Source organism: Phoca vitulina, unplaced genomic scaffold (assembly GCF_004348235.1).
Source record: "Phoca vitulina isolate PV1807 unplaced genomic scaffold, GSC_HSeal_1.0 scaffold131, whole genome shotgun sequence".
Classification (NCBI taxonomy): domain Eukaryota; kingdom Metazoa; phylum Chordata; class Mammalia; order Carnivora; family Phocidae; genus Phoca; species Phoca vitulina.
The window spans coordinates 424,839-449,585 of NW_022589834.1; the positions used below are offsets into that span (position 1 = coordinate 424,839).

Here is a 24,747-nt window from a genome sequence, read left to right on the forward strand (position 1 = left end):
TGGGACTCACCTATGGTGCTGAGTGAACAAAAAGAGAAGATGAATGTTCTCTTTGGAAAGACTCATTCTGAATTTGCTCCACTTGGAACACATTAAGCATCACGTACCAAGAATTCAAGTTTTCCAGGTAGAAATGTCCAGCAGACGGTTATAAATGCAAGCCAGAGGCTGGGGATAAACACCAGAGGTATAGGGTCCCTGCATAGAAGTGATTAAAACAACAGTAAAGGGTGTAAACTCTTGCAGAGAGGGGGAAAAAAAGCTGGGAGCACAACCCAGAGCACCTACCTTTAAGAGACAGGTGAGGGAAGAAGACTCAGGGAAGGGGACTGAGAAGGAACAGGGAGAGAGGTGGTGATGAGAGAGAAGATAATGCCACAAATGAGGGGGTAGTTGATGACATGTGCTGGAGAGAGATCGAATAGGATGAGTGCTAACTGCAAAGAAGACAGTGGATTGGCAATTAAGAGGTCACTCTTGGTCTCCTAAAGCAGGTATAGCAAATACAGAGCACATATGAACACATCTCCCCAGCCCCCCACGCTGACACCATGTACCCCCATGAATTAGGTGACAAACTGACCATGGCATTTTCTTGATGAACCTAGATACAGCCTCAGAATCCTTCCCAACACAGTACCGCAAGCAGCTACTACCAATCATTCAGAGTTGCCAGCAAGCTGAAATCTCTTTGTCATCCTTCTTCTACAAAACAGTTCAGTGGAGGTGTGAGGAAGAAGACAGACAGCAATAGGTTAAAGTGTCTGAGAAATGAAGCGGTCAAAGTGGTGAAAAAAAGAGAAATTTTAAGAAGTTCAGCAGTGAAGGAATAGAGAGAGGGCACTTGCTTGGAGTAGTATAAAGATCAAGCCAAGGCAGCACTTACTAATCCTCCAATAGAATCCATTTTCAAGGTCATCTTAGTACTTGTCCAGCGGCAAGCCTGGTAAAGCAATATCCCTGTACTCTCCCATCTTCCATTCCCACCCTTCGCTTAAGGAAAAGTCAATGAAAAAAAAAAAAAGCATCATGTGTAGGCTTGTTTCCAGAATATTCATTTGATTAACAGAGACATATAGTATAACCAAAGTTGGCCCTGCACATATTTCTGAAGAAGGGATTTTCTCTAATCGTAGAAATTTGAGGATCAGCAGTGATGTGGGGAAGGTATTAGTCTTGGTCAGGACCCTTCTCCCAAACCCCTGAAACCACACCTGAAGAAAAACCTTGGCCTGCAGGGAGACCCCTAGTCAAATGGCAGCCACCCTACCCTGTCCTTGTCTTTTCTGCCACCTCCTCTGTACCTCCTTCCTTCCCTCACCAAATGTACTCCATATCTATCTCTTCTCCTCTCTGTCACCTCTGTCCCCCTGCCTCTCTTTCCCACCACTTCCAATTGCTCATTCCCTCCTCCTCTCTTCCATTTTATTTTTTTAACCCCTTTCATTTAGGGGTATCCTTCACTTCTTGATCTCTCTGCCCTCTTTCTGGTTTCAGGGTTTGTAGATACAGAATCAGCTCTTTGGAACTCACCTTCATTCAGTCTCAAGGGGCACTTGTACAGAAATCCAGTTTTACTACTGTCCATTACATGCAGAACTCCTGTTTCTTTGCACAGTTGATAAATCACAATAATAATAATAATAATATCATCTAGCATTAAATAACGTTTACTGAGTATTTACTATGCTCCAGGCACTGTTCTAAGTGCTTTACATGAATTAACTCATTTATTGTCACAACAACTCTATAAGGTACATTCTGTTATTGTCCCCATTTTACAAACAAGAAAACCAAGACACAACAGCCAAGTAACTTGCCGAAGGTCATACAGCTAGTAAACAGTGGAGCAAAAATTTAGGGCTCGTCCCGTAATGCTCCAGAAATCTCACTTTTTAACTATGCTGATTGCTTCATGGTGTAATGGAAAGCCCACTGGGCTGAAAGTCTGAAGCCATGGATTAAAGTTCATATCTGTTACTCAGCACCTAATAGAATACGCACAGGCACAAACTCACACATACACACATAACACACACACACACACACACACACACACACACACAGATTACTGTGGACTGACCTTAGTGAATACATAATACACTAAAGGGCCATATATATGTGTTCACAAAGCCTCTAAGTACTTTAGCTACTGAAATAAGACTAGTTAATACTGAACATATGCTTTGTTTAAATATAATTGGTGTTCAAATAAGCTAACATTCCCCAGGTTTACCTGGTTATTTTGCTTGATAAACTTTTTTCTATACCAGTAGTTAAAATACCGTCAAAACACCTGAATAATAAAACTATTTCCATGACCTATTCATTCATTCACCCATTCACTCAAACATTTCTTGGCACTGGTTATAGGCGCCTCACCATAAAACAGTTCTTAAGTACTGACTCTGTGTCCAAGGGAGGAGATACAGATGTAGTCTATATGTGATGCTTGGTTTCCATCCTCATGTCCACCGTGGTAGCATCTTATCTCCAATACCCGTATCTTCCCGACTTCTCTCGGTCATACTCTGGACACTCCTACTTCTCCATTCCCTTGCCTACAAGCAATTGCCTTTGATGTGCTACTTCCTGCCACTTCAGTCCAACAACTGATGGGGTTATTATTTTTGTTTGTTTGTGTTATAAAGCCATGGCAATAAAATTTACTCCTAATAATACCACCGCAATTTTATGTTCTTACAGTGTACCGTAAATGATATATATAATAACTGAATTTCCTGTAAACAGAAATTTTTTTTTTTTCTGGGGAAAGGAGAGCTTTTTTGTTTCCATCACAGTTGGGCCAAGGTTCTTTGATGGAGTAATTGGTGACATAGGAAAGACTGAGCGGCATGATGTGAGACCATATTCTGGTTCAAAGTGCTGGTGCTATGTTATTCTGGTTGTGATGAGTTCTGTTCACAGAGTAATTTGGGACAAGAAATGCTCTTCCTGGTTAAGGCCCACATCACAGTCACCAGCCAACCCCCCCCCCCCCCACCCCGCCTCAACTGAAAGCAGAGTAAAGCCTCCGGGATCTGTAAAAGGGATTGGCACCAACCTTGGGCTTACCCTGGTGGAATCAAGTCGAATTTTTAGGAAAAGGTAGACCTTCAGTTAACAATAAAAAAGTGGAGAGCTACTCGGAGTATTATAAAAAGAAGGCTGGCTAGAAGCAGTATCACTACACCCCCGACTGACTAGGAGAAAGGAATACTTGGTTAGCCGCGGGAGCGCATTGCTAGCATGGCAAATGTATTCCTTTAAACATCTTCCTCATGCTGAATCTCATCCCTAAGACTGTGAAATTTCACTCTACTGAAATCTACTCTTCTTCCTCTCTGGCTGCTCTTTTTCTGCCTATTCCGTGGATCTTTTAATCCCCTCACCACCTTAGTGCTCAGCCATGACCTCACTTCCATACACCATCATCACATCTTCAGCTGCCTGCTAGACACAGTGACCCAGATTCCCTCCTGCAATCTCAAACCCCACTAAAGCCCATCCCATCACCTTCCCTTAGCCATACTAGCTCTTCCTGCTAATTTACCCCAGCTCTGTCAGGGGCACAGGAATTCTGCCTCTTTGCCAGACTCAAAACCTAGGAGTCAACTTTGACTTCTCCCTTCTCTCCTTCCCTCCCCAGCCAGTCAATTACCAAAGTCCTGGTGAGTCTACCTTTACAATGTCTCTTTCCCATTCTCTCCATCTCCACAGCAATCACCCTTGTTCAAGCCCTTGTTATCTCCCCCCTTGAACTATTGCAAAAGCCTCCACACTGGTCACCCAGCCTTTCTATGCATGCTCCCATGTTTCCTAAGGCACAGATCTAATCCTGAGGCTGCCCCAGTGCCTGTCACGGCAAGTCCTTTCTCCTCAACCTGGGATTCAGGCCTCCCATGCTCTCCTTTACCGACTTTAGCTAACTTTATAGTACTTGCTGGTCCCCAGATTTGTCCAGCATTCTCTTGCCTCCACTGACTACCTCCCATCATACCCTATTCCTGCCTGTTTGCAATCACCCTGTCTTTCAAGACCCTAATTCTCTCTACTGGATGCGAATCTTCTCAGAATCCCAAACACATTTTATTTCCTTCATTCAAGAAACATGAATGGAGCATCCATTATTTTCCAGGCCCTATGCTAGGAGCTGTAGGTAAGATAAATATGAATAAAACAGTATTCTTCCCTTGTGGAGCTCTGGGGCCAGAAAGACAAACGTGACTAACTCTAAATCCCTATCAGGCTGCCTCTGACTCCCATCCTAGGGGCCTTTCTCCTCAGCTTGTAAATATACTTAAGACCCTCCCATCTTAAATCACCCACCCTATGTCAAACTCCTAAAATAAAAAGTGTATTCATGGGCGCCTGGGTGGTCAGTCGTTAGGCATCTGCCTTCGCTCAGGTCATGATCCCAAGGTCCTGGGATCGAGCCCCGCGTCAGGCTCCCTGCTCCGCGGGAAGCCTGCTTCTCTCTCTTCCACTCCCCCTGCTTGTGTTCCCTCTCTCGCTGTCTCTCTCTCTCTCTCTGTCAAATAAATAATAAAATTTTTTTTAAAAAGTGTATTCGTACCATCATTCTCATCTCCACTTCCTCCCATTCTGACTCTCCAGTCCTTGTCCACACCCTCCACTGGCTTGGCTACAGCAAAGCTCTCCTTCCCATGGACAAATCAGAGGACTGCCCTCTTTTTACTTAATCCCTAGGTGATATCTCAAACTGTCACCAGAACTGTTTCCACTCACTTTGTAGTAAGCCTCCCTGCCAGCCAATTCTCGTCCGATTCTTTTATGTCACTGACGACTCCCAAATCTCTAACACATATCCTATATTGTAGGCCCAACCTCTCTCCTAAATACCAGAGCACTATATCATCAGGATCCTGACCCTCAAAATGCTTCCTGCTGAACTACCCCCCCACACGTACACCTTACCATGAGCCCCTGTTCTCTGCCTGTACCCCTCATCTCATTAATGCGTCTCCTACACAGTCAGAAATCCTTGACTCTTCTTCCTTATTTTCCATATCCAGTTCATTGTTTAGTCTTATTAATAATATCTTTTCAGTTTTTCAACATCTCCATTCCTCCCACAACTCTTGGGGTTCCGACCCAGATACCACTCAGCATGGCTCTAGCACCAGACTTCTCACTGGTCTCCCTATTTGCATTCCTCCCCTCAAATGCTGTTCCAGTCTCCACACTGTAGCCAGTGAGTCTTCTAAAGGACACAGCTGGGCACCTGGGTGGTTCAGTCAGTTAAGCGTCTGCCTTCGGCTCTGGTCATGATCCCAGGGTCCTGGGATCGAACCCCGCATCGGGCTCCCTGCTCCGCTGGGAGCCTCCTTCTCCCTCTCCCACTCCCCCTGCTTGTGTTCCCTCTCTTGCTGTGTCTGTCTCTCTGTCAAATAAATAAATAAAATCTTTAAAAAAATAAAAATTAAAAAAAAAGGACACAGCTGACCTATCCATTCCTTCATTTATAAGCTCCCCCAAGTCTTCATTTCCTCATCCCACAAAGAGTTACTTACCAACCACTAGATGCAAGCACTGATTTGGGAACTGGCCATACAGCAGGGAGCAAAACAATGTTCTGCCCTCATGAACCTTCTAGTCTGGAATAAGGCCAAATGCCTGAGTGTGGGGAGCGGGCAGCACCCACTGCGAAACTCATGCCTGCCTTCCGGCCTCATGGCCTAATTCTCCTTATGCCCTACCCTCGAGCCATGTCACATTAATTTCAGTGCCTAAAATGTGCTGTTCAATTCCGCACTCCCTGCCTCTGTCCAGGCTCTCTTGGGAATGCGTCCCTCCCCACCACCATACCCTATTTGCAGAGCCCACCCCCCCACACACGCGTGCGCACACACAATCACTTATTCTGAGGTAATTTAGAGGCTCCTATAGATAGTGCTGATCTCCAGAATGACCTGGGTTCAAATCTCAGCCCTACACATGCTGTGTGTGTGACCTCTGTCAAGTTATCTGACTGTCCTGCGCTTCAAATCTTCATCTTAAAATGGAAATAATTATAGTACCTCACAACTTGGTTGTGAGAACTAAGTTAGCCAATCCATAAAAAGACACTTTAGGTGCCTGACACATATAAGCCTTTAATAAATGTTTTTATTACTTGCATCTTCAGTATTATGGTGATACCTCTCATCACACTATTCTGTAATAATTCTTCCTTCTAAACACGTCTTACTGTCTTTGTAACCCAATGAACTTTGTCAGGCACACAGTAGGCGCTTAATAAATATTGAAGGAAGGATAAAAGGATTGGCAGCTCCAGGTGTGTGGCTTGGTTTCCTGTGACCAAATTGGACTATGAAGGAATAAAAGCACATCTAAGACTTCTTGTGAATATCTTCTTGACCGAATACCTAAGTGTGTGTACACTGTTGGCATTGCGTGAGCAAGAGCTGGGGAGGAGTGACCAAGAAAAGGGCCTTGAGCTGGGCTGACCTGAATGAGAACTGAGCTATTTCATTTCTTTATTCATTGACTCTTGGGTCGAGAAAGGACCAACTACCCTAAAGTCGCCATTACCTTCAGTTCCCATGCCTCAGCCCCCACTTCATACTTTCCATTTGCTTCCTTCCCACTACTATGTTCCCCTCAAAAATGTATAAACTGAAACTCAGAAAGCAAAAGGAGTGCTGAGGGAAAAGGGGAAGGGGTGGAGAAGGGTTAGCACCTCCCTCCTTCCTTTGCTGAGATCAAAGCCAGCGTTTTGACTGGAAGGCCAGCTGGCCTCTTTCATCCCCGCTCCACCTGTCTGGGAATGGGATTGCTGCTTGCCCATTTCCTTTCCTCTTCAGGGCTGCAGGGCAGTTTCAGGGTGGGGCCTCAAGCTATTTCTAGTGCTGGCCAAATCCCTCCACCCCAATATCTCCTTTGCCTTATGTGATCAGATTTCCTTTCCACCTCTCCAGTTAACAAGTGTTAGGAGCATAGGGCAGGAAACTGTGAGAGAAGTTCAGTTTCTCCACAGGCCCTAGGCGGAGCTAACGGTTTGGGCAAGTAAAGAGGACACTGGGGCTGCTGGGCTTTGTCTAGCAGGAGGAACAGGTTCTTCTTTCTGCATAGCTACCCCAAGTACTTGACCCAACATCCCCCGGGGTATGGGTGCGGCACCAGTTAGGCAAGGGCCTCTTGCCTCGGGAGAAGGGAATTCACATTTGCCGAAGTCCTACTATGTTCTGGGCCCTTGCTAGGCCCTTTTGTTTGTACTATCTCAGTGGTTTCTAGCAACCCTGCCAGGTCAGCATTTATTATCACCCCTCTGGTAGCAATGACAAAAGAGAGATTGAGCAGCTCGCCTGAGGCACATGACGAAATCCCGATAGAACATCCAGCTCTGTCTGACTCTAAAGACAGTGCTCTTTCCGCCTCATCATGCTGCCTCGAGAGGCCCGACAAGCTGTTAATGCTCTGAGTTGGCTCTTTGCATTATTCCCCAGAATTCACTGACCAGCCAGCTAAATCTTTCGTGAATGAATTTCATTCAACATAACTTTAAAATGAAGGTTTAAGGAGACCCTTTGATGACTTGAGTTCAATTCTACAAAGAATGTGACAGAAGTTTCTGCCTCTGCAGAGTTCATAGTCTAGTAGAAAAGAGTTAACAAGTGCCAAAATAAAAGCATAATATAACACAAAAATAGAGAAACGCCATGAGAGAGACAGAGCAGGGAAGAGGGCAACACCTCTTTGCCTTCGATGTCAGCCTCCACCTTCTGGGTGCCTGTCACTTCCCTCAGCCCCAAACAGAGCCTCCTAAGGCTGGGACCAGGCAGCTGCCATGTCGAACTGGATCACAGAACAGGGAATTTCTTAAATCATCTGTGTCCCCTTGCCTAAGAGTAGTGCAAATAAGCAGGACCTGGGAATACTCTTTCATTGGCAAAGGTGGAGAGATGTTTAGGAACCCAGTCTTGGTTATTACCTGCAGCCAGCCTGCCTCAGCAAAGAATGGGTTATTCATGGGTTAGTCAAAGCCAGGTGCTAATGCAGCCAGATCAAGAGGCTCAATCCCAGTGAAACTGAGCTCTGTTACATAGGAGTCAGTTCTGGCCGCAGTTGACCATCTTGCAACCACCGTGCTCTTGGTCAAAGAAGGAACTAAAGCGGGAGAGTATGGGTCACCACATTGTGGGCATTCACAACGCAGACATACTGTTTCAAACACTCGGCCCTAAACAGACAGCTCACAGCATGTCTTGCTGACAGAGGATCAGCAGTGATCCTCTGCCTTCATAGATGGAGGCAGAACATTCTCTCCTCCTGTATCTCAGTGAGGCACCCTGCCTCTGATTTTTATAGCACCTTGATGCTAGGGGTTTGGGTCCTCTCCCAGAGTGGCTACTTCATTGCAGCTGCCTTTCTTCTGTTGCTCTCTCTAAACCCATCTTTTCATACCTGTGAAATGAGTGTACTACTTGAGGTCCACCCTCTGGAGGAAAAGAGGTTGCCTAAGGAGAGAGGGCAACACCTGTTTGAAGCCTTCTCTTCCAGAGCCAAGCCCACGAGATCCTTGAACTTGGACTGAGGGGCCCTCCTTAACTAAAAATACAAACCCTTCAGGTTTCTTTGATCATATTGGGGGGTTAGTTTCTGGATGTTTTCCCCCAGGTAACCCCTCTTGTCTCTTCCATATATGGGTTTGGTGAAGATGATTTCCACTCAAGGCTTCTTCTATCTCCAGAACTCAGGGCTTCAGGCATCGGAGAGTAATGATTCCAGCAGGAAGGAACAAGGCCCCTCTTTCCTTTCAATGTCAGTCCATAAAAAAAAAAAAAAAAAAAAGGCATTATAATAAGCATTGGGACAGTCTTGGGCATTTTCCTTTAACTAAATGTGCAGAGTTTTCAGTCATGGATGTGCAAAAGCCATCTACCCATCAAATTACTCCCATAGACTCCACAAAGGTGCTGTTAGAATCCTTAGAGATCATTCCACAACCTCTCCCATAGTGCCAGATAAACATCCAGACTCTTCACAAGGATAATTCGGTGGCAGTGGCAATAACCCTGGGCTTCTCTGAATGACATCAAATTCAGGACACATATCCAGATCCCTTTTTTCATGCGCTCTCTACCATTTTTCCCATGGAATTTGAATCCCCCTGTTTTACTTACTGCCTAACAATATCACTATTGAAAGCACATAACGTTAAGGACCATATGCTCTCTCTCCAGAGAGTATGCACAAATACTATTTCTGTTAAAAACTAAACAGAAATAGTAGTTTTGCATACTTCCCATTCAAGGACTTATCCCAATTGAATGATTCCCTTTGTCGTGGACTGTTTTTCCCCAAGCGGGCCCTAATAGAGAAGCTGAATCAGATATTGTGACTTACCAATGGGTCACAAGGAATCATCTAGTGAGCTAGAAATAGAATCCAGAAACCTTTATTTTGATTCCCTGAATTTAAAAAACAAATAAACTCTACTACAGAGAAAGAAAAACTGGAGGAACTAGGCTTGCTTGACATTCCTGGGTCAGGGAATTCAGGGCAACCAAAACTAACAGGCAACTGCCACAGTCTGTGAGGCTCGAGAAGGTGAGTGAGACCTAGGTGCAGCCTGCCCTCAAGTTGCTGACAACCCAGTGCAGGGAGATCAGGTCACTGTTGAAAAATCTCTATCCGGTGCAGCATGTGCTTATGAAGACCTAGTGGATTCCAGAGGAGGTCTTGCCCATCTTCATAGTCCCCCCAGCAGCAAGCACTATTTGTTGAACAAAGGCCAAAAAAAAAAAAAGAGGTACCAACAGAACACTCTGGGGGTTGGTGGAAAATAAGGGACAGCTTTGTGAAGGAGGTGACATTTGAGCTGTGCCTGGAAGGATGGGGAGGTTTTTCGCAGGCAGCAGGAATTGAGGGGAGGGCCTTTGCAGCCTGAACAAAGAGCAGTGGCCAAGATCCTGAGGGGGGGACAAAGCATGGTGTGATTTGGGAGAGCCCAGAGCAAGCCAATGTGGCTAGACAAGAGGGGTCAGTAAGAACTAAGGCTGGAGGTTTTGAACAAGAGGAATGGTACCAAGCAGGACAGGGCTTCCCGCTGCATCATCCTGCCCGGCCCACCTGGGCCTCCCTTGCCTTGTCAATAGTGGTGGTTTTCTTTTGATTGTTCTGTGTGTATGTGGTTTGGTTTGGAGGTTTTCTGTGGTTTAGTTTGTTTTTTGGCCTTTCCCTTTTCCTTACAGTTTTTCACAGCATATGGTCCTGATTATGTGTTGGAAATCACGCCAAGCTGCCGGCCAGACCGCAATGAGCCCCACCGAGTCCAGCAAATCCTCAACTACATCAAAGGTGAGCACCACCCCTCAAGCCCCGCCCTCCTCATTCCACCCAGCTTGCGGTGGCCCATCAGTGGGGGCTTCCCCAAATACCATTTGTCTTTTGGTGGCTAAGCATTTCACTGACTTAGAAGGGAAACATCTTCTTGGCCTGATAGCTTGTAGTTGGAATTCCACACTCGCCACTCTCCCTGGAATTGTCATTTGGCCAGCTAATGTCACCTTCAGGGGGACAAAAGGTTTATCTTTAGGCACCTCCAGTGAAAAACCAGTTCTGAAGTGTGCCCTGGAACCCTTTTTCTTTTAAAAGAGCAACAGTAAAACGGTCTTTAAGATGAGGGAAGTTCAAGCCGCTCCAGACTTAGGGTAGGGGGGAGGAGGGGCTCACAGACGTTGTGTTCCAATGTAGTTCCTTGGTCCAATACGGCCTTGAGAGACTGCGGGCCCACAGTGGATAGTCAGGATTCTGGTGCCCTGAGAGTGGACTCTCCAGTCTTACCCAGAGCACTGGAGACGGACCTGCTGCCCTATCCTGCCCTTCCCTCCGGCTGGCCTGCAACTATTCTGGCTTCTGGCCAGAAGGAAAATGGCAGTCATCAGGTTATTCTCATCTTGATCACACTTCCACTAGCTGTTTGGGGATGCTGCCCTTAGCTTTCCAGTAGCCCCTCTGCAAACCCCAGCTGCCACTCCACAACTCAGTTCCCTTTCTCTACAGTATTGTAAAATCGTTTTGGCACCCGTTTTCCTGTTTACTTGAATTTGCATGTGTGTGTGCATATTTTTTGGATCCTAATTGTTGGTAGAGTCAAGAGGCTAAGGGTATCATATTGCCCATCTTGGAGCGTGAAATTCCCATGTTTATTCATATAACGACCAAGAGAGCAGCAATTCTCCTACCTTTGACTCCCTCGTTGGAATAGAATCCGGCATGAAAGGGAGGCCTGTTCTGTACCAGAGTTAGTCTGAGGAAACGAGTTGTGTCCTAGGGGGGTCTTTGCTGAGGGTTATGTTAAGGCCCGAAACTCTAGTAGAGCCCAGTGTGTGACAACAGCCAAGTCCTCAGGCAGGGACTCCACATCCCAGGCTCCTTTGGCCAGAGAAAATTTTCTAAGCTCACAAGTCACAGACTTGTAAGGTTATGCTCACAGCAATGCTTATTGCCTCTCTGAGGTGTCCCGTAGCCCTCAGCCTTCTCCTGGCCCTGTAGTTTCAAGCCACCTCCCTCTGGCTTCAGGGTGGATACCAACCCCACAAATCCTCACTTCCTAACCAAGTCCTCCTCCCTTGTACAGTCTTTTTTTTGTTTTGTTTTAAGATTTTATTTATTTATTTGACAGAGAGAGACACAGCGAGAGAGGGAACATAAGCAGGGGGAGTGGGAGAGGGAGAAGCAGGCTTCCCACCGAGCAGGGAGCCCCATGCGGGGCTCGATCCCAGGACCCCGGGATTGTGACCCAAGCAGAAGGCAGACACTTAACGACTGAGCCACCCAGGCGCCCCCTCCCTTGTACAGTCTTTAAGGCCTCTAAACTCTTTCTGTTCCTGGCCCTTTGCCAGTCCTTCTCACCGTGCTGCAGCCCTGATTAACACTGATGCTCCCACCCTAATTTCCTCCTGCCCCTCACAGACCCAGGACACCTTTCCTGTTTCCTTTGGGACTGATCCTGGACCAACCTCTCTTACCCATCCTCCTTCAACCTTGCCATTCTCCCCCCATCCAGGCTCTAAATCCTGGTAGAGCACAGACAAATAGAAACAGAGAAACTAAACAAGCCTCTGCAGCTTCTTGCTCACACCTACATGTGTGCAGATATCTGTATGCCCTCATGCTTTCCTGCACACGTACCCAGACACATCTCTCCAGAGTGGTGACATCTTGCTATTGAGGAAATGGAAATGACAAGCGAGAGAAGACATAAGGGAGGTAATTCAAAGGAGAGAGAACTAGGAAAGGTAAGAAACCCAAAAGAGGAATAAATTTTTAAAAGACCTGAGATAAGGGGCACCTGGGTGGCTCAGTCGTTAAGCATCTGCCTTCGGCTCAGGTCATGATCCCGGGGTCCTGGGATCGAGCCCCACATCAGGCTCCCTGCTGAGCAGGGAGCCCGCTTCTCCCTCTCCCTCTGCCCCTCCACCCTGCTCATGCTCTCTGTCACTCTCTCTCTCAAATAAATAAATAAAATCTTAAAAAAAAAAAAAGACCTGAGATAAAAGATTAGTTTGAGGGTTGGGGAAAAAATAATAGAAAATCTTAGCGGACATGTAAGTTACATGTAAGTCAAGATTTTTGAAAGATCCTAACAGGTTAAAGCAATTTTCTGATTGTAGCACAATGACATTAAACTGAGAGAAAATGTATGGACCAGGAATTGGGTCCTCAGAAGCAATTGGACCACACACAAGATGGGAAAATGTGGCTCAGCAGCATTTTGTCTGAAAGAGCTAGGGATTTTAGTCAGTGTGGACCTCATTGTGAGTCTCCAGGACAAGCTGGCCTCCAGAAGATGCTGATGCAGTATCAACCTCACTTTAAAAGGGTTCTAGGCAAATAAGAGCACGTTACTGGTCAGTCAGGATGGGGAAAGGACTATAGACCAGGCTCCAAGAGGTCTGGTTGGAGGAACTGGGGCTTTTGGAGAAAAGAAGACCCAGGGGGACGTGGTCTTTACTTCATATCTCCAAGAGGCTGTCACAGAGCAGAGGGTGTAGACGGAGTCTATGTGGTCACAGGGCACAGAGCTAGGACCCATGGGTAAATATTATAAAAAAGGCAAATTTGTATTCGGTAGAAGGAGGAATTTTCTAACATTTTGAGCTATCCAAACGAGCAGGCTGCCCAAAAAGGAATGAGGTCTCTGTTGCTGGAGATATGCAAGTAGAGGCTAGATAGTCACTTGACTGTCGTATCATGGAAGGGCTCCTGCATTGGGGGAGGGCGATTGTACTAAATTATTGTTAAGATTCCTTCTAATCCTAAGATCCTAGGATGCTGTATGTTAAAAATGAGAAAATAGAAAAACAATAAAAAGAATAAGATGAGAGTGCAGGGGTTGGTAGATGAGTCACAGTTGTTGGGGCAGGGGTGGGGGGAGTTAATACTGTGTAGAGGAAAGAATTGATGAGAAGAAAAGAAATTAAATGGCTGAGAGTGGGTGGGGAGGAGCCAGGGAGGGTGGACAGCAAGTAGACTGGCTATAGAATACTAGGAATGTTCAGATTTTCCATTTAGCCATCTCTTTCATATTGACAAAGTCTTGTGTTCTAGCCATGCAAATGAGCAGAGCACACAAGTCCAGAACCAAAAAGAAATTCAGCTAAACCAAGAAGAAATGAGGCTAGAAAGAAGTCCAAATGTTGCTAAAAATGGCCAGGCTAACCTGCTATACTGAGACCGTGCCCCTCCAGCCTGGTGACGCATACTGCCATCAGATAGTGCGTTGCCATGACAATGGTCAGTGTGGAAAAGCTGCTGAATTTTCTACATTCTGAAAGATTTCCCTGAACCTGCCTACATGACTTGTCATTTGTTCTTGCATATAAAAACCTCAGCGAGGCTGGCCATTTCTCGCTGCCCTCCTTCCCCCATATCAAAAACAAGGGAGAGGGGAGGCATGGATTGATTTGGGAAGATGGAATGGCAATGATGGAGTGGATGGATTAAGCTCCACTCTATGGGAGGGAGTTTAGCCAGCATGTATCAGTTGAATTTGTTCAGCCTTTGAGCTTGTGTTTTTTTCTCTTTCTCACCACATCCCTTAGAAGCACAAAAGATGGGATTTTTAACCTACTGAAGCTCAAACCTGGGGAGGTTCATCTTATAGAGATACATTCCATGTGCCACAGGTTGACTGGAGGGAAAGGCAAATTTAGACCTCACCTTATCCCATCTTTATTGTCCATTAGTCTTTCCAAGAGGAAAAAAAAAAAGACAAAAATAAAACCTTGGAGAGTCGATTCAAGCTGTTAGCTTTATACAGGGAAAAGCTATGTTTTGCTCTAACAAATTGCTCTTCTCATGCCAGTGAATCTCAAAGATATGTGTCAGTGTTCACAAGGAAGTGTGGATCGCTCAGCCTAGCTCATGCCCATGCTCACTACTGAAAAATCATCCTCACACCATCTTCATGTGCTCAGACTTGTTTGCCTTTCCTCTGGTTGACGTACTCCAGAAGAGTTGGCTCACACCGAGCCTTCCAGAGTTGGAACGGTGCTGATGTGATCAATCCCCAGGGGTGGCTAGCTCCCCAAGCCTGCCTGGCTCTGTGTGAGGAAACAGGGGTAGAGTTTTTCTAGTCCCTAGTACTGATGACATTTGAATGGAATAAAGGTCCCTAGGGGGCCAAAAGCTTCTTGTTGCAACCCAGACCCAACCTTCCGTGGCTGAGTGCAGAGGGAGGGTGAGTTGTGCATGCACGAGTACGTGTTGACATTGTAATTGGAGGTTACAACTCACTTGCTGTGCATTCCCAGACTGTACCCCAAGTTTGCCTGGAATAGAAAAGGAGACAAATAGGGCCAGGAGGTAAGAAGGAGGTGGAGGGGGAAGACACAAGAGGGAAGAGAAGGCCTTGTGCACATCTGCCTTTTCTGACCCTTAATGAAGGAGGCTGAGTTGGCATCTCATACAGTGCAGGGTTGGGGAGATGGACCAGCCAACTGTTGTGGGTATAAGGGAGAGACAACACAGGTGAAATAATAAGAGCAATAGCTACTATTGCTCTATTGCATCTATTACAGATGAGGAAACTGAGGCTCAGAGAGGATAAGTGACTTGGCCAAGGTCACATTTGTTCATTCATTCAGCAAGCAATTACTAAGCACCTACTATGTGCCACACACTGTGCTAATAGGTGGTAGAGCACACACTTGAACCCTGGTCTTTTTGAATTGGGGCTTTGGAGTCAGGCTGTTTGTCCTTTCTAGTGCCCCTCTTCTCTTTGCAGTGTTTCCCTGCCAAGTCTATTTGTCGTACCTCATTTTTCCAATCTCATTTTTTTTAAACCCCCCTGCTTTTTCCAGTTGCCCCTGGTAAACTCTTCCCACCCTTCACTGCATACCCAGCTCCTTCCATGTAGCTGATCCAAAGCACCTAAAATCGGATGTCTCCTTGGAAATGGGAGGAAGACAGCCATGAGCAACACTTGAAATTCTGGCCTCTGACCCAGGCCTTTTAACGTTCTCTAGCCCCCTACATCTGCCATGCTCCCATCACCCTACCGTACTATCATTGAACCTTTCTACTCCATTTTGAGCTGAGTAGAGAAGTAAAAGAGGACAAAAGGTGGAAGGAGCCAACCCATCCATCTCCTGCTACCTGAAGTGTGTTGTGTTCACCAGCCCCACTCTGCTATTTACAGTTCCATGGCCCCAAGATGCGGCCCTTTGCACATCTGTTGGTAATATTCTCAGGAACACCATTGTGCTGAGTGTAAGCTGCACCTCCTCAGGCAATTTGAAGTCTGGGATTGACATTCTTCTAAGGACTAGGAATTAGGACATCAGGTCTGGACATGTCCAAGGCCTGCTGAAGCTCCAAGCTTGAAGCAGGGCTCCTGCCTGGTGGGTCTCTACACCATGGAAACTCAGCTTACCTCTACACCTTCTCTTGTTTCCCGAGAAGCCATGAGGATAAGTTGAAAGGCAGGGTTGGTCCCAAGACAGACTGACCATCTGCTTTAGGGCTTCTTAGGATTTGGAGCAGGGTTGTGGAGGACATCCAATGTGCATTACTTCAGGGGAAGATCCCTGTGATGTCCACTCCTTATCTTCCCTTGCCATCCCCTGTCCCTTTATTCTTCTCCAGCCCACTGTGGTTCTTTCCAAGAGCCTACCACCAGCCTGGCTTCCCCACTGACCAGGTTCCTGTCTTGTTTCACTAAAGAGTAAAAGAATTGGAAAGGTTTGTTGTTGCTGTTCAACAGAAAGAGAAGTTATAAAAATGTCATGCTGAAGGGCGCCTGGGTGGCTCAGTCGGTTAAGCGTCTGCCTTTGGCTCAGGTCATGGTCCCAGGGTCTTGGGATCGAGCCCCACATTGGGCTCCCTGCTCAACGGGGAGCCTTCTCCCTCTCCCTCTGCTGCTCCCCCTGCTTGTGCTTGCTCTCTCCCTCTCTCTCTCTCTGTGTCAAATAAATAAATAAAATCTTTAAAAAACTGTCATGCTGAAAACCTTATAAATTCTGAAATAAAAATGGATACTGCTCCCCAAAGTCACAGTAACTTAGACAACAGCTTTTATTTTTTTTTTAAAGATTTTATTTATTTCTTTGAGAAAGAGAGAGAGCATGAGCAGGGTGAGAGGCAGAGGGAGAAGAAGACTCCCCACCAAGCAGGGAGCCCGATGCGGGGCTCAATGTGGGGCTCGATCCCGGGAGTCCCATGGTCATGACCTGAGCCAAAGGCAGACACCCAACCAACTGAGCCACCCAGGCGCCCCTAGACAACAGCTTTTAACAAACCATGAAAACCCTTGGCGGATTACTTATGAAGACACCAAATACCTACATAAATCCAGGAGGTAGGAGCTACCATTATTGAAAGCCAACTGTTCTATACCATATGCTGGATTCTTTACATATATGATCTCATTTAATCTTCACAATTACCTCATAAGGTAGGAAACTGGTGTCCAAAGACATGGTGTAACATGCCCATAGTCATGTAACAAGTAAGTGGTGCCCTCAGGATTTGAATCCAGACCCAGTGCCCTCTGCTTCATAACAGTATTGCTCAGTCAAGTCTCCTCATCATCCCCTGTCTGCTTTTTTCAACTGCCCCTAGTAAACTCTTTCCACCCTGCAATGTCTCCCAAAGTAAGGCTGTGAACCAGCTTAATTTTTTTTAAGATTTTATTTTATTTATTTATTTATTTATTTATTTGACAGAGAGAGAGATAGGGAGAGCAGGAACACAGGCAGGGGGAGTGGAAGAGGGAGAAGCAGGCTTCCCGCCGAGCAAGGAGCCCAATGCGGGGCTCAATCCCAGGACCCTGGGATCATGACGTGAGCTGAAGGCAGACGCTTAACAACTGAGCCACCCGGGTGCCCCAAACCAGGTTAATTTTAAGAAGTATGATTATGTCTCTGCTTCAGAGCCCAACTAAATCAATCAATGAATATCTTTTGGAGCCTCCCATGTTCTTAGTGCCATGAGAGGTATGAGAAGTATAAAACATGGTCTCTGCCTCTAATAAACAGCTGAGAAGTCTAGGGAAGGAGACAAAATTAACCCCCTTATACAGATCAGGATATAATAAGGCTGATACTATGTAGAAGCAGGGGAGCAAGATTTTAGGGAGACTGCTTTCAAAGGTCTTGGAGGATTTAAATTGATAAGAATGGGGAAGTGCTCGTAAGCGAGGGAAACAAATAGGTGAGTGCCAGGGGCAGGTTGCAAGTTCCCTTGAATTTCAGGCTGAGTAGCCCGTATTGGATACAATAAAGTGACAGCCATTCTAGGTTCTGGAATTAGGACATAACATGATGCAGTGATATTTGGATGAATCATGGTGGTATTCCAAGAGTGAGCCTGCAAGGGCCTGGACCAGAACAGTGGTATTAGGATATTTCCTATCCTATTCCTCCCAAATGGCTGAGAGTTGTTTGGAAGACAGTATCAACAACACTTGGAAGTAAGTCATGTGTAGGGGATCAAAAAGAAAGGAAGAAGTAAAGATGATTCTGAGCTTTCCAGCCTGGATACCAACTGGGATGGGGAGCCATTGGAGGAGGACGGATAGTTTTACAGAAACATACACTTGATGTGTTCTATTTTGGTATGTTGAATTTGAGGTATGATACATGGTCTCAAATACATCTACATGGAAGATTTGTTGCAGCCAATTAAAAAGAAATTTTTAAAGACAATTTGATGGCACAAAATTATTGTCATGATAATAATATTAAGTAAAAAAAAAGGATACAAAGTTATTTAATACCATATAGTCTCAATTTTGTAGATATAATGGGTGTGTGAGTATGTGAATATGCACAGAGAAACACCAGAAGGAAATATAACAAAAATGCTAACAGTAGTTACTTTGGTGGTAGGACTGGAATTATAGGTATTTTTTTTTTACTTGTTCTTTATTCTTTTTTCTGTATTTTTCAAAATTTCTACCATAAATATGTGTTGCTTTTTTATTCAGAAAAAAGTAATACATGTTTGGGGTTTTATTTTTTTAATATTTATATATTTATTTGAGAGAGAGAGAAAGCACAAGTGGGAGGGGCAGGGAGAGGGAGAAAGAATCTCAAGCAGACACACTGAGCATGGAGCCTGATGGGGGGCTCAATCCCACAACCCCGAGATCGTGACCTGAGCTGAAACCAAGAGTCAGACACTCAACCGACTGTGCCACCCAGGCACCCCTACATGTTTGAGTTTTTAATTATTGTTGTTGTTGTTGTTGTTGTTATTGTTATTACTTTATCAGACCTTATGTCCCAATTTTTGGTTTACAAAACCTGGCCACTGCCCTGCACACAGCTGGAAAGATAGGGACTGGAGAGTGAGCATTTTACATGTCTCAGGTGCTGTTTCCTTTCTTAGGGACCTCCAGTAATTCTAAGGTGCTTCCATCTGTCTGCTCAAGGGAGCAGATTTTCCCTTGACTCATGATGTAAAGCCTCTTTTGTCTAGTAGAAGGGTATAAAGTCCAGATAGCTCCCTAGGACCACATTCCTTTCCAAAATTCTCATTCACTCCAAGGCAACAGTCTTTCTGAGTTTTCTCTTCTGCTCCATTGAGCTATGTGTTTATTCCTCCTCTACAGTCTTGATTACTCTAGCTATATAATAAACCTTAAATCAGGTAGAGTGATTCCTCTTTCTTCTTTTTCAAAATTGCTTTAGCTTATACTAGTTCCTTTGCTTTCCATATAAGCTTTAGAATAATCTTGTCTATATCTACAAAATACCTTACTGTGATTTTGTTGGGAATTGTGTTAAACCTGGATATCAGTTTGGGAAGAATTGACATCTCTATTGCATCGAATCTTCCAATCCATGAACACAGTTTGTCTCTCCAATTATTTAGAACTTTTTTTATTTCCTTCTTCAGCATTTGTAATTTTCAGCATACAGATCCTAAACAGGTTTTGTACATAAGTTTTTCTTTGAGTTATTGTATTTTTCATTTTGGTTTCCATGTGTTAATTGTTACTGTATAGAAATACAGTTTTGGGGGTGCCTGGGTGGCTCAGTTGTTAAGCGGCTGCCTTCGGCTCAGGTCACGATCCCATGATGTCCCACATCGGGCTCCCTGCTCCGCGGAAAGCCTGCTTCTCCCTCTCCCACTCCCCCTGCTTGTGTTCCTGCTCTCGCTCTCTCTCTCCCTGACAAATAAATAAATCTTTTAAAAAAAGAAATACAGTTTTTGTATGTTGCACTTATATCCTGTGACGCTGCTGAACTCATGTATTAGTTCTGTTTTCTTATAGATTCCTCAGGATTTTCTGCATAGATCACCACTCATCTACAAAGAGAGACAGTTTTATTTCTTCCTTTCTGATCTTTATGCTTTTTGTTTCCTTTTCTTACTTTATTGCACTGGCTTAGACTTCCAATATTATGTTAAGTAAGAATGATGAGAGAAGACATCCTTGCCTTATTCCAGAAATTAAAGGAAAAACACTCAGTCTTTCACCACTATGAATGATGTTAGCTGTAGGTTTTTGTAGATCTTCCTTATCAAGTTGAAGCAGTACACCTTTATATTCCTAGTTTTATGAGAGTTTTTGTTATGAATGGGTGTTAAATTTTGTTAAATGCTGCTTCTGCATCATTTGATACTGATACTGATATGTATGTAATTTTTCTTCTTTAGCTTTTTAATATGGTAGTTTACCTTGATTGATCTTCAAATTTTGAACCAGCTTTGTATATCTGGAATAAACCCCACTTGGTCATGGTGTACAATTTTTATCTACATTGCTGAATTCTATTTGCTAATATTTTCTTGAGGATTTTGCATCTATATTCATGAGGGATATTAACCTGTAGTTTTCTTTTTTGTGCTGTCATCATCTGCTTTTAGTATCAGGCCAATACTGCCTTAGAAAGTGAGTTTGGGAGTGTTCTTTTCTGCAAGAGATAGGGTAGAATTGGTGTTAATTCTTTTTAGTGGAATTCTCCAGTGAGACCATCTGGGCCTGGAGGTTTCTTTTTCAGGAAGTTTTACGTTTCTACCTTGATACCATTGTGGTCAGAAAAGATGTGCTGTGTAATTTCAATTTTTTTCAACTGTTGGGGTTTGTTTTATGGCCCAGTATATGGTCTATTTTGGTATATGTTCTGTGAGTGCTAGAAAAGAATATGTATTCTGTTGTTGTTTGATGGAATGTTCTGTCAATGTCGGTTAGATCCTATTCTCTGATAGCATTGTTGAGTTCTTCTGTAGTCTTTGTCATTTTCTGTCTTGTTCTGTTATCAATTGCTGAGAGAAGGATGTTGAAGTCTCCAATTCTAATTGCGAATCTATTTCTCATTATAGCTCTGTCGGCTTCTGCTTCGTGTATTCTGAAGCTCTGTTGTTTGGTGCATATACATTTTGGATTGCTATATCTTCTTGGTAGACTGACCCTTTCACCATTATATAATGTCCCTTTCTGTCCATGGTAATTTTCTTTGCTCTGAACTCTACTTATCTGATATGAATATAGCCACTCCTGCTTTCTTTTGATTAATGTTTGCATGGCATATGTTTTCTATCCTTTTACTTTCAACCTACTAATATATTTGAAATGAGCTCCTTATAGACATCATATAGTTGGATCACTTTTTTAGCCACCCTGCCAATCTTTGTCTTTTAGCTAATGTATTTAGATCACTTACACTCAGTGTAATTTTGATATGTTAGGGTCTAAATCTGCCATTGTATTTTTTGTTTTCTCTTCATTCCCTCTGTTCTTTCTCTGTTTTCTTCTTCATCCTTTACTGTTGGTGACTTATACCTCTGTTCAAATTTCATTTTGATTCATCTTTAGTGGTTTTGATTGTATCTCTCTGTATAGGCTTTTTAGTGGTCTCTCTGGGTATATATTATATATGCCTAACTTACCACAGTCTGCTAGTATCAACATTTTATCAGTTTGAATGAAGTGTAGAAAACTTACCCACCTTTAAGTCCTTTCCCCCTCCCATTTATAATATAATTGCCTTAAGTATTTCCTCTACATACATTTAGAACTACATCAGTGTTACAATTTTTGTTTCAATCATCAAACATAATTTAGAAAACTTAGGAGGGAAAAAACCCCATAGTATGTTTATGTTTATTCATATTTTTACTCTTCCCGTTGTTCTTTTTTCCTTCCTGATGTTCCAAGATTCCTTCTTTCATTATTACTTTTCCATTGCAAAAACTTCCTTTAGCTGTTCTGTTAGGGTAGGTCTGGTGGCAGGAAATTCTCTTAGTTTTCCTTCCTTTGAGAATATCTTTATTTCCCCTTCATTCCTGAGAAATATTTTCATGGACCTAGAATTCTGGGTTGACAGTTACTTCCTTGCACCACCTGAAAAATATCTTACCACCCATGGTTTTTGATGAGAAAACCTCTGTCATTTGAATTATCTTTCCCTTATAGGTAAGGCTTTGTTTCTGTTTTGCTGCTTTCCAGAATTGTTGTTTGGTTTTTTTTTTTAGTTTTTTTTACCCCTTTTTTTATTTTTTATTTTTCAGGAATTTGATTATGATGCATCTTGGTGTGGATTTCTTTGGATTTATCCAGTTTGGAGTTCAGTCAGATTCTTGAATCTAGGTTTATATCTTTTGCCAAATTTGGGGAATCTTTAGCATTATTTCTTGAAATTCTTTTTCAGTCCCATCCTCTTTCTCCTTGCCCTCTGGGACTTTGGTGACATGAATGTTAGATCCTGGTTTTTTTTTTTTTTCTTTAAGATTTATTTATTGGGGTGCCTGGGTGGCTCAGTCGTTAAGCATCTGCCTTCCGCTCAGGTCGTGATCCCAGGGTCCTGGGATCGAGCCCCGCATCAGGCTCCCTGCTCAGCGGAAGCCTGCTTCTCCGTCTCCCACTCCCCCTGCTTGTGTTCCTGTTCTTGTTATCTCTCTCTCTGTCAAATAAATAAATAAAATCTTTTAAAAAAAGATTTATGTATTTATTTGATCTCTATCAGTGGATTTATTACATCTCTATCACCAGTGCCTAGAATAGTGCCTGGCACATATTAACACGGGAATTAGGCAGGAATGGATTTGGTATGTTTAATGTACAGTTGACCGTTGAACAATGTGACGGTTAGGGGCGCCAACACCCTGCACAATTGAAAAATCTACATATAACTTTTGTTTGTTTTGGTTTTTTTTTTTTTTTTTAATTTTTGTCTTTGTTTGGTTTTTTGGTGTCCCTGGGTGGACACGAATGCATATAACTTTTAAATCCCCAAAAACTTAACTACCAATAGCCTACTGTTGACCAGAAAACTTACTGAAACATAAACAATTAACACATTTTTGTATGTGTATTGTGTACTGTATTCTTTTTTCTTTAAGTTTTTATTTTAATTCCCATTAGTTAACATACAGTGTTATATTAGTTTCAGGTGTACAATATAGTGATTTAACAATTCCGTACATCACCCGGTGCTCATTGCAAGTGCACTCCTTAATCCCCATCACTTATTTAACCTATCCCCCCACCTCCTCCCCTCTGGTAATCATCAGTTTGTTCTCTATAATTAAGAATCTGTTTCTTGATTTCTCTCTGTGTGTCTCTTTTTCTTTGCTTATTTGTTTTCTTTCTTAAATTCCACATATGAGTGACATCATATGGTATTTGTCTTTCTCTAACTGACTTATTTCGCTTAGCATTATACTCTCTAGCTTTATCCATGTTGTTGCAAATGGCAAGATTTCATTCTTTTTCATGGCTGAATAATATTCCATTGTGTATATATACCACATCTTCTTTATCCATTCATCAATCGATGGACACTTGGGGTGCTTCCATATCTTGGATATTGTAAATAATGGTGCTATAAACATAGGGGTGCATGTATCCCTTTGAATTAGTGTTTTTACAATACAGTAAGGTAGTGTTCTTACAATAAAGTAAGGTAGAGAAAAGAAAATGATATTACAAAAATCATAAGAAAGAGGAAATACATTTACAGCACTATACTGTTATAAAAAATCCATGTATAAGTGGACCCACGCTGTTGAAACCATGTTGTTCAAGGGTCAACTGTGTATGTTTTAGTGTGTATTAGAAAGAAATATAACTGTCACATCAAACTCTGATGATTTCACAGATAACATTGCTTAGGGTAAGGTTACAGTTTTTTTAAACGCCGTTGGTGGGGGCGCCTGGGTGGCTCAGTCATTAAGCATCTGCCTTCGGCTCAGGTCATGATCCCAGGGTCCTGGGATCGAGCCCCGCATCGGGCTCCCTGCTCCGCGGGAAGCCTGCTTCTCCTTCCCCCACTCCCCCTGCTTGTGTTCCTGCTCTCGCTGTGTCTCTGTCTGTCAAATAAATAAATAAAATCTTTTTTAAAAAAATAAAAATAAATGCAGTTGGTGTAAGAGAGGTTTCCACATAAGTGGTATGTAAATATGACAAATTTCTTGGCAGTATTGAAGTTTGGGAAGCAAATCTGTCTCTGAGGTAGATAATGTTATTAGCTCCATTCAACAGATGAGAGAACTGAGGCTTAGGGAGGTTGATTAGGTTGTACAAGGTCACAGAGCAAGTGAGGGAGCTGGAATTCCACATGAGAAACTGAAGGTCATGCCCAAAGTGTAGAAGAGGAAATATAGAATTTTTCTTCTTCCCAGTGGAGTTACTGGTTGTATACAACAAACCAAGAAATTTTGAAGAATACTTGGAGGCCTCTAATGTGTTTAATTGAGCTTTTTTTTTCTGTTTGCCCAAAGTACATGCTTAAAGCAATTATATCACTTATTCCCCTCCAGCTTTTAGCTCTAAAATAATCAAGGGGCAAAAAGGAGGTTAGAACTTACTAGAGAAGATACTCTTAACTGCAGAGAACAAACTGAGGGTTGATGGAGGGAGGTGGGTGGGGGATGGGTTAAATGGGTCATGGGGATTAAGGAGTGCGCTTGTAGTGATGAGCACTGGCTGTTATATGTTAATGATGAACCACTAAATTCTACTCCTGAAACTAACATTACACTACATGTTAACTAACCAGAATGTAAATAAAAACTCGAAATGTTAAAAAAGATAAAATAAACTGCATTTTTCTTTTTAAAAAAATAAAAATAAAAAAGGAACTTTAATTAGAGAAAATAAGGTAAAACACTCAGAGTTCTGGAATGCCTTACTGTTGACAATTCCCTCAGTCTACCCTGAGGCCCTTTAACCAACTGAGATTCAGGTGCTGTCTTTAGCATAGCTGCCAAATCCAGCAGTGCAGATAGGCAATTTATGCCAGAGTAAGCAGGCCCACCCTCCCTGGC

General features: G+C 43.5%; 1 protein-coding gene across 2 annotated transcripts in view; it reads left to right on the plus strand.

The window, feature by feature from the left end:
• The window catches only part of HDAC8 (histone deacetylase 8), a 212,805-nt gene that overhangs the window by 175,313 nt on the left and 12,745 nt on the right, over window positions 1-24,747 (plus strand). For both annotated transcript variants that reach the window (XM_032399146.1, XM_032399149.1), the window contains one exon: window positions 10,218-10,323. In XM_032399146.1, coding sequence (XP_032255037.1) covers window positions 10,218-10,323 — 106 coding nt within the window. The remainder of the gene's footprint in view (window positions 1-10,217; window positions 10,324-24,747) is intronic.